The 8391-nt window shown below is 41.3% G+C and overlaps 1 protein-coding gene across 2 annotated transcripts; it reads left to right on the forward strand.

Moving 5' to 3' along the window:
• Positions 1-566: 566 nt before the first annotated feature.
• Positions 567-8053, forward strand: LOC101765742 (queuine tRNA-ribosyltransferase catalytic subunit 1). Of its 2 annotated transcripts, none has more exons than XM_004956806.3 (16): positions 567-774; positions 868-964; positions 2165-2258; positions 2786-2964; positions 3245-3295; positions 3749-3805; positions 3928-4048; positions 4248-4314; positions 4418-4459; positions 6214-6319; positions 6476-6586; positions 6794-6865; positions 6966-7067; positions 7151-7197; positions 7286-7313; positions 7464-8053. In XM_004956806.3, the coding sequence occupies exons 2-16, from the start codon at positions 947-949 to the stop codon at positions 7623-7625; spliced, it is 1257 nt and encodes a 418-aa protein (XP_004956863.1). In that variant the 5' UTR covers positions 567-774; positions 868-946; the 3' UTR covers positions 7626-8053. The 2 variants fall into 2 exon arrangements, with proteins under 2 accessions (XP_004956863.1, XP_014660142.1); XM_014804656.2 differs by having other exon boundaries at positions 567-742; positions 827-964.
• The last annotated feature ends 338 nt before the right edge of the window (positions 8054-8391 follow it).

Genomic DNA, 8391 nt, shown 5'->3' on the forward strand with positions numbered 1-8391 from the left:
AAAAAAGAGGCTCGGCCTTGAAATATCCAGATTAGGCCCAGTCAGAAAGCCCAGCAAAGCTAGGCCCAAACACTAGTTCCTTTAATATGCTTAGTCCAGTTTTTATTTTTATTTTTATGATAAGGTAGTCCAGGTTATTTCCTTTCTAGAAGGGTGAATCCAATCATATCATGCACGATTGTTTCACCCGCGAATATAATATAATCGAAACTTTCCCAATTTTGTCGCCACCATTTCTCAAAGATGTTCGTACTAATACAGAGGCAAAGGGGTTTGAATCATCTGTACAAATCCTTCAGTCCAATCGGACTCAAATTTGAGTTATGGACTCTTCTACCACAACTAAAATGTGGTTGGACTTCCATACTACTATGCGGGAGGCACGATAATGTGCCATGCAATTAAACACGAAACCAAATAGGCAAAAGGATCATTTTTAGAAGTTATTTCCATTGTATCCGTTTGTGAAAAACATTTGTAGAAAAAAAAATAAAAACACAAAATTTTCGTGCCCCCCGGGGCGCCCTCGTGCCACACACCGAGTCAAAAGTAGGCGCGCACCACTCCCTGTCCTGAACCCTAAACCCTGCGCTGCGGGCCGGCTCTTCACCTCCGGTCCCCGTAAACCGCCGCAACAACTGCAACTCCACCTAGCTCCCTCCTCTCCGGCGTCGGGCGTCCTCGCCTCCGTCGTTGGCCCCGCCGCCACCCATCTGGACCGGCACGGAGCGGAGATCTACTCGTCCGTACTTCGTGTTTGATTTCTTCTTGTTGGTAATAAGGAGGAGCTTCCTTCATGCTGTTTTTCCGCCCTTTTTTGCTTCAGCCTTCAAATTCGATTTGCTGTTTCTCGGGTTGGCTCTCCAGTTTGTCGCGGATTTGTGCTCTTTTGGTGGCGGCGCATCAATCCGGGTTCCGATTTTGTGGTTGAAGCTTTCTTTCCCCCATGGCGCTTCGGTTCGAGGTGAGTCGATGCTTTGCCTTCCCTTACTTTTTGATTGCAGAACTACTTAGTTCTCTTCTTATGTGTATTTGTGTGTATTCGATTCGCGGGGATGGGAAGCGAACATGGGTGTTCCCGTTGTTGCGGCCTTGCGGGCTTCCCTGAAACTGCCTGTCGAAGTTCGTCTGATGTTTGTGGTGTGAAAAGCGGATAACCTTTGTTTGTTGATAAGCGGTTGGGTCGAATATCTGAACCTACAGATTTGCAGTTATAATCTATATTGTTCTCTTGCAAGATTTTGCACGGGGCACTGACTAGTCCAAATAGTGGGAGTTGACCAACGCAATGCTGTCTTAAGCTAGGCACGTGTATTTCCGACCTACAGCCTACAGGCTACAGGTGGAAATTGTCTTTTCCTCGTTATATAGTGCACGTACTGTGCAATGGGAATAACTTAAAGGTAGAATCTTTCAGTATTCCTACACCTCAGTTCTGTATTATTATTCACTGAAGTTAGGCCCTGTTTGATACCGGTTGCTAAACTTTAGCACCCCACTTGTAGCACCCTTTTAGCATTTGGGTATCCAAACAGGTATGCTAAAAGTGGTGTGCTAAAGTTTAGCACATCCTTTTTCATTAGCACATCCAAGGGGTGCTAAAGGGTGCTAATAGTGCTAAAAGTGGTCCCCCTCTCCACTTTTTCCCACCATTGCCCCCCCTCTCTCCTTCGCTGCAATTTAAGAGGCGTAAATGAGAGGCAATGTTGTCATTTCCCACCAAAGGTGCTAAACTTTAGCATAGTATCCAAACAGCCCAAAGTGCTAAACTTTAGCACTCCATTTGAGAGTGCTAATCTTTAGCACTGTGCTCTGTGCTAAAGTTTAGCGCTTACTATCCAGACAGGCCCTCGTGAAAGTAAAAGGTTGAGCAGGAAAAAGTTAAGATAAGTGGGCCACATGGCACATGCTGTCATTGTGGCATGGTACAGATGTGCTGGCGTCACTGTTAGCTCAGTAGCTCATCTTTGAACTCCTGTATAGATCACCATCTTTGGTGGATAAAATTTTGTGGGTTGATTTATTGAACTTGTTGAGCTATGCCCTTATAATTCTGGAATGTGAATTATCAATAAAATTTGAAACAATAGAGCTCAAATAGAGAATTAAATTTAAATGTGTCCATGGAATCTAATGTGGAAGTATTTCTGTTTTGTTCTTGCAGATACTAGGAAGATTCAATCGTGCCCGGGCCGCTCGTTTAACTCTTCCTCACTTTACTTGCCAAACACCACTTTTTATGCCTGTTGGAACTCAAGGTTTGTTCTCTGTCTTTTTCATATGCAAGTTCGGTCTGCCATTTTCCCTTGTATTGTATGATTATGTGATACACATGTGCTTTGTAAGATCTGAAATAAATAGTCAGGCTTTATAGACCTTTTACTGCTAAGTTCAACCAGAAGTTTTCCGCACCATATGTTGGACCTGGGGACTGGATAATATCTTGAAATATGAGTGTCCCCATGATGATAAACATCGTAGTATCCTTATTTTTTTTGTTGCAATAACTCTTATGTATTTCTGTACTTGAAAGAATAAAGGCTTCAGCCATGATTTACTATCCCCAGTTAATGAAGATTAACTGTACTTCAAATTTTTTTCAGGTGCAGTTTTCAGCCTTTTCTTGTCCTCTTCTCTTCCAACCTTTGAATCATCATAGCTCCCAAAGTGTCTTCTCATTCAAATAGTTCAATATGGTTAAGAGATTTTGGTTGTGCTTGAGCTTTATGGAATCATGTGCGCATTTCTGGTATCTCACAATGGTTTTGTCTTTCTTTTTATTTAGGTACAATAAAGGGCTTGACTACTGACCAACTAGAGGATATAGGTTGCCAGATTATACTTGGAAACACCTACCATCTTGAACTCCGTCCAGGTTCTCGACTAATTGATGAATTGGGTGGCCTTCACAAATTTATGAATTGGAAAAGGGCATTGCTGACTGACTCAGGCGGTTTCCAAATGGTTGGTCCAAATATTTGTTTTTTTAACACATTAAATGTTGTGGTAGACCATATTAACATGCAGAACTAAACCATTGGCTCCTTAGTTTGATGCTTTCTTCATATGTAATACTAGAAAGACGGAACGTACAACACTTGTTGAAGCCCATTTCCATACAAAAGCATCAACATTCATCTTTCCAGTTTCATACGTACTATGAGCACCCATGTTTGAGTGTTTGGTCCCTTCTGCATTGTTGTTCTGCTTCTGTTTTGCTAATGACTTGGAAATTTTCATTTAGGTTTCATTGCTGCATTTGGCTGATATTACTGAGGAAGGAGTTACATTTCAGGTAGAGTTTTTGTAACCACTTGTTGTGTGATGCTCTTGTTCTTTATTAAAGTCAGATTAAATTATGTTTCTTAGTGCTCTATTGCAATATTAGTAAAATTGATCAATCAGGTGTATGAGGACATATATCATCGAATTGAATCTTGTATGAGGACATATCTCAGTTTTAATCGACCACCATACCTTTTATTTGTAGACAAACAAATTTCATATTGTTATCATAGGATAATCAGGAAATATATTCTCCTTTCTGCATGGTTGGTGGGATGCATTTTTAGTTGAAGTAGCTTGAGATATAATATTGAATTTTGATGCCATCTTTTTGCCTTATTTGTAGAAGGGAGTTGTTCATGCATTTGCTAATTTGATTGTCTTGGTAAATTTTATTGGTGTTGGTAAAATTTTCTTTTTATACCTTCTCTGATTTTATTGCTCTTTCATGCCAAATCTGCAGTCACCTGTTGATGGGAAGCCCATGCTCTTGACACCTGAGGAATCTATCCATATTCAGGTGTGGCATTCTCTTGGCAGCTTTAAGTTGTCAAATAATTAGATTTGTCCTATCACAAAATCCTAGTTATGTATGTGTGCCAACTGCCAATTCCCACCCATAGTTGTTGAAAATGAATGCAGAACAATATTGGAGCTGATATAATCATGGCTCTTGATGATGTTGTGAAGACCACAATTACTGGCCCAAGGATAGAAGAAGCTATGTACCGCACCCTTCGCTGGATTGACAGGTGCATAGCTGGTATGATTATTAATCTGGCTGACAGAACTACCGAGTTATCTGTCATTAAGTGAGAGTCTAGTTAGAACTTGTATCATTTCACTTACTGGCTCTATATATGTGAGCATTAACCAAAAGAACATTTGAAACTGATAGTGATGTATTATCTAATGACAACAATGCTTTATGGGTGTGTGTTCTGTTCAATGTTCAATTGTAGCTCACAAGAAACCTGATGTCCAGAACTTATTTGGGATTGTGCAAGGAGGATTGGATCCAGTTCTTAGGTGAGTTCATCTACCTTATTATATCCACTACATGTATCCTTGTTTCTTCAGGTCATAAATTAGATTGGTAACTGACTGTGCTATATTTCCCCCCTAATTCTAGAGATATCTGCGTAAGGGGCTTGGTTGAGCGGAATCTTCCTGGGTATGTCACGGACTAGAATTTCATGGAATTGCTGAGTTTGACAAACACAATTTATTTCAATGATTTTGGCTTTACTTTTATCTCCAGCACCTATGGCATACTTTCAAAATTGTCTCTGTTTTAAATGTATTATTTGCTTTAATTGCGTATATCAGTTCACAGAGGCGTTGAAAAGGATGAAAAGTGGTAAGGTGATGGGCCCGGATGGTATCCCAATTAAGGTGTAGAGATGCCTTGGGGATATAGCCATAGTATGGCTAACCAAGTTGTTCAACCATATTTTTCGGTCGAACAAGATGCCGGAAGAGTGGAGGAAAAGTATACTGGTACCAATATACAAGAATAAGGGAGATATTCAAAGTTGTACTAATTACCGAGAAATTAAGTTGATAAACCATACTATGAAGCTATGGGAGAGAGTTATTGAGCATCGTTTGAGAAGGATAACATGGGTCTCTATGAACCAATTTGGTTTCATGCCTGGAAGGTCAACCATGGAAATTATTTTCTTAATAAGACAAGTTATGGAGCGGTATAGGGAGAAGAAGAAGGACCTACACATGGTTTTCATTGACTTGGAGAAGGCGTATGACAAAATACCAAAGAATGTTATGTGGTGGGCTTTGGACAAACATAAAGTCCCAACGAAGTACGTTGGACTTATTAAGGACATGTACAACAATGTTGTAACTAGAGTCCGAACAAGTGATGGCAACACAGATGACTTTTGATTAGAATAGGACCGCATCAAGGATCTGCTTTGAGCCCTTATCTATTTTCCTTGGTGATGGATGAGGTAACAAGGGACATTCAAGGGGATATCCCTTGGTGTATGCTCTTCGCGGATGATGTAGTGCTAGTTGATGAAAGTCGAGCAGGAGTAAATAGGAAACTGGAGTTGTGGCGGGAGACCCTAGAGTCAAAAGGTTTTAGACTTAGCAGAACTAAAACTGAATATATGAGATGTGACTTTAGCACTACTACACATGAGGAGGGAGATGTTAGTTTGGAAAGCCAAGTAGTGCCCAGGAAGCATACATTTCAATATTTGGGATCAATGCTACAACGAGATGGGGATATTGATGAGAATGTTAGTCATAGAATCAAAGCGGGGTAGATGAAGTGGCGCCAAGCATTAGGAATTTTATATGACAAGAGGGTACCATTGAAGCTAAAAGGCAAGTTTTATTGGACGGCGATTAGACCCGCAATAATGTATGGTGTAGAATGTTGGTCTACAAAAAGACGACATGTCCAGCAGATAAGTGTTGCGGAAATGCGTATATTGTGTTGGATTTGTGGTCATACGAGAAGGGATCGAGTCCGGAATGAGGATATACGTGATAGGTTAGGGGTAGCACCAATTGAAGAAAAGCTTGTCCAACACCGGCTGAGATGGTTTGGACATGTCCAACGAAGGCCTTCGGAGGCACCGGTGCGTAGTGGAACCCTAAGGCGTGACAGTAATGTGAAGAGAGGTAGAGGAAGACCAAAATTGACATGGGAAGAGGCAATAAAAGGAGATTTGAAGGGATGGAATATACCTAAAGATTTAGCCCTGGATAGGAGTGCTTGGAAAACAGCAATTCATGTGCCCGAACCCTGATTTGTGACTCTTGTTGGGTTTCAACTCTAGCCTACCCCAACTTGCTTGGGACTGAAAGGCTATGTTGTTGTTATTGTTGTTGTTGTAATTGCGTATATCGGTATGTTCTATTAGTTATTTGTCTCATATTTTTATGTTTTGTTGCTAGATTTGCAATTGGTGGTCTTGCTGGTGGTGAAGATAAGGACTCATTTTGGCGTGTCGTTGCCCAGTGCACTGCTGGATTGCCTGAAAATAAACCACGATATGTTATGGTATATGCCATAAGTTTGAATTTATTGTCTTGTTGAAGTGGCCATGTTAATTCAAATATTATGTTCTGCCTGCATAAGATTTTATCTAGTTTCAATCATGTGGCACGTACATATACTTTCTTCTTTGGTTAACTTCACTGCTTTGCTAATATGCAGGGTGTTGGCTATCCACTTGATATTGTAGTATGCAGTGCTTTGGGTGCAGACATGTATGACTGTGTTTATCCAACACGGACAGCTCGCTTTGGGACTGCACTTGTTCCTGAGGTATATCCACTTGACTAATCTATTCAATTCGAACTAGAGTGTGTTCCCATTGAATCACATCACAGAAGAACCTGTTTGATTTTTTTTTGGTCATTTTTATCCTTTTTACAGGTAGCCACATATTCTGAGAAGTTTTTTTTTTGTTTGCCCCTTTCTCTGGCTTCAGTACAAAGCCAACTTTTCTTATGTATCTCCTTTTCTCCATAGGGTCTCCTGAAGTTGAAACAAAATGCAATGGCAACTGATGAACGACCAATTGATCCTACCTGTTCATGCATGGTAAGGCTTGAAAGCACCAGGAACAAAGTGGTGAATTTATCTGTCTGTCAATCTTTTTTGTTAGTGTTGTGTAACATGGTCAAATTGGTCATCTTGCCAGGTCTGCAAAAAGTATACACGTGCTTACTTGCATTGCCTTGTCACAAAAGATGCTATGGGCTCTCAACTCCTGTCATATCACAACTTATCATTTATGATGCGGGTATGCTAATTCTTTATTTTGCCAAGTTATTTTTCCTTTGAACTTTTAACCACTGCCCCTGATTGTTTACTTGTCAATTGCAGTTGAGTAGAGATCTCCACACGTCAATTCTTGAAGGACGATTTCCAGAGTATGTTCTGCAATCAAACCCAATTTTCTGAATCGTGGGTAGAAATTTGCATATAGGGAAATAACATGATTTTTGTGTCCTCTTGTAGATTCGTGCGGGGATTCTTGAGGGCGCAGGTTTGTCTTGCTTTTATGTTATATGGTTGAATTGAACGATAGGCCAGATTACAGGCTACCTCCTCTCTATATCCAGAAACTAAAATCTAACCTATTGTGTTCTTTCATATTTGACGCATCTTACTTTACTGCCTAAACCGTGTTGTGCAGTTCCCAAAGGGAGATGTTCCGCAGTGGGTCCGTAACGCGATGGAGGTCGCCGGCATCGACATATCTGAGTGCTGTGCTTCCGCCAAATGCCACACGCCAAGCATCCAAGAGCCGCCTATACCTGTTCCAGTTGAAGTAAACGGAGTCGTGCAGCAGAACTAAGGCGCTGGCGCTTCAGTCCAAAGATAGAACACGACAGGCTTTCGTCACGAAGAAGGTTTGCTGTCGCCATACATGTAGGGTCGTCTCAGTCTCACCGGTTTCGTCACGGAGGGAGTAGAATAGAATTTTCCAACAGTGGCAGTGTTTTGAGGGTGTCGTGTGCGTGCACGTGTTTTAGAAACAGAAGGGGCATGGTACGCCATGCGTTCATGGTTCTGGGGCCTAGCTAGGTTATACGTCGTCGAGATGAGATGACTGGATGGAGAATTACCCTGTCATCGTGTCCTTTGCACGCAGTCATTGTTAAAAGGAATTTTAATGTTGCCGTCAGAGCAAAGAAAGGTGTAAAAGCATCAGTCACCTACGCTTAAACGTTGTTGTTGTGACCTAAAGGAATGTTGGTCCTTGCAACATTTTGTCAGCTGTCACTGATGACCTGTGCGTGCGATGCTTGCTTTCTTTTACTGCTAATTCTGTCCAGCACGAGCGTGACTATCTCAATGGGAGCAGCCGAGCAGGCGACGTGTAACAAGACCCGGCCAATTGGACTGGAGGTGGAGGCCGGTCCTGACTCCTTCTGACCTAACCGGTAGTGTCGACAAATTGTCTACAGCATCCTTGCAATTTCTGTTGCATGTGCATCAACGATGAAAGTTCTTGAATTACCATGTTAAGTTTGAGGCAGAATTACCTTGACAAGTCTTCAATTTCTATACTATATTTTGAATGGAACGGCAAGAGAGATTTGTCGTAAATTTTATTAGCA

This window comes from Setaria italica, chromosome II (genome assembly GCF_000263155.2).
Source record: "Setaria italica strain Yugu1 chromosome II, Setaria_italica_v2.0, whole genome shotgun sequence".
NCBI classification, from domain to species: Eukaryota; Viridiplantae; Streptophyta; class Magnoliopsida; order Poales; family Poaceae; genus Setaria; species Setaria italica.

Bases quoted from the DNA above. Each gene is read 5' to 3' on its own strand.
- LOC101765742 (XM_004956806.3), top strand. The intron at 3,296-3,748 runs GTAGAGTTTTTG...CCAAATCTGCAG, and splicing joins AGGAAGGAGTTACATTTCAG to TCACCTGTTGATGGGAAGCC. The intron at 6,587-6,793 runs GTATATCCACTT...TTTTCTCCATAG, and splicing joins GGACTGCACTTGTTCCTGAG to GGTCTCCTGAAGTTGAAACA.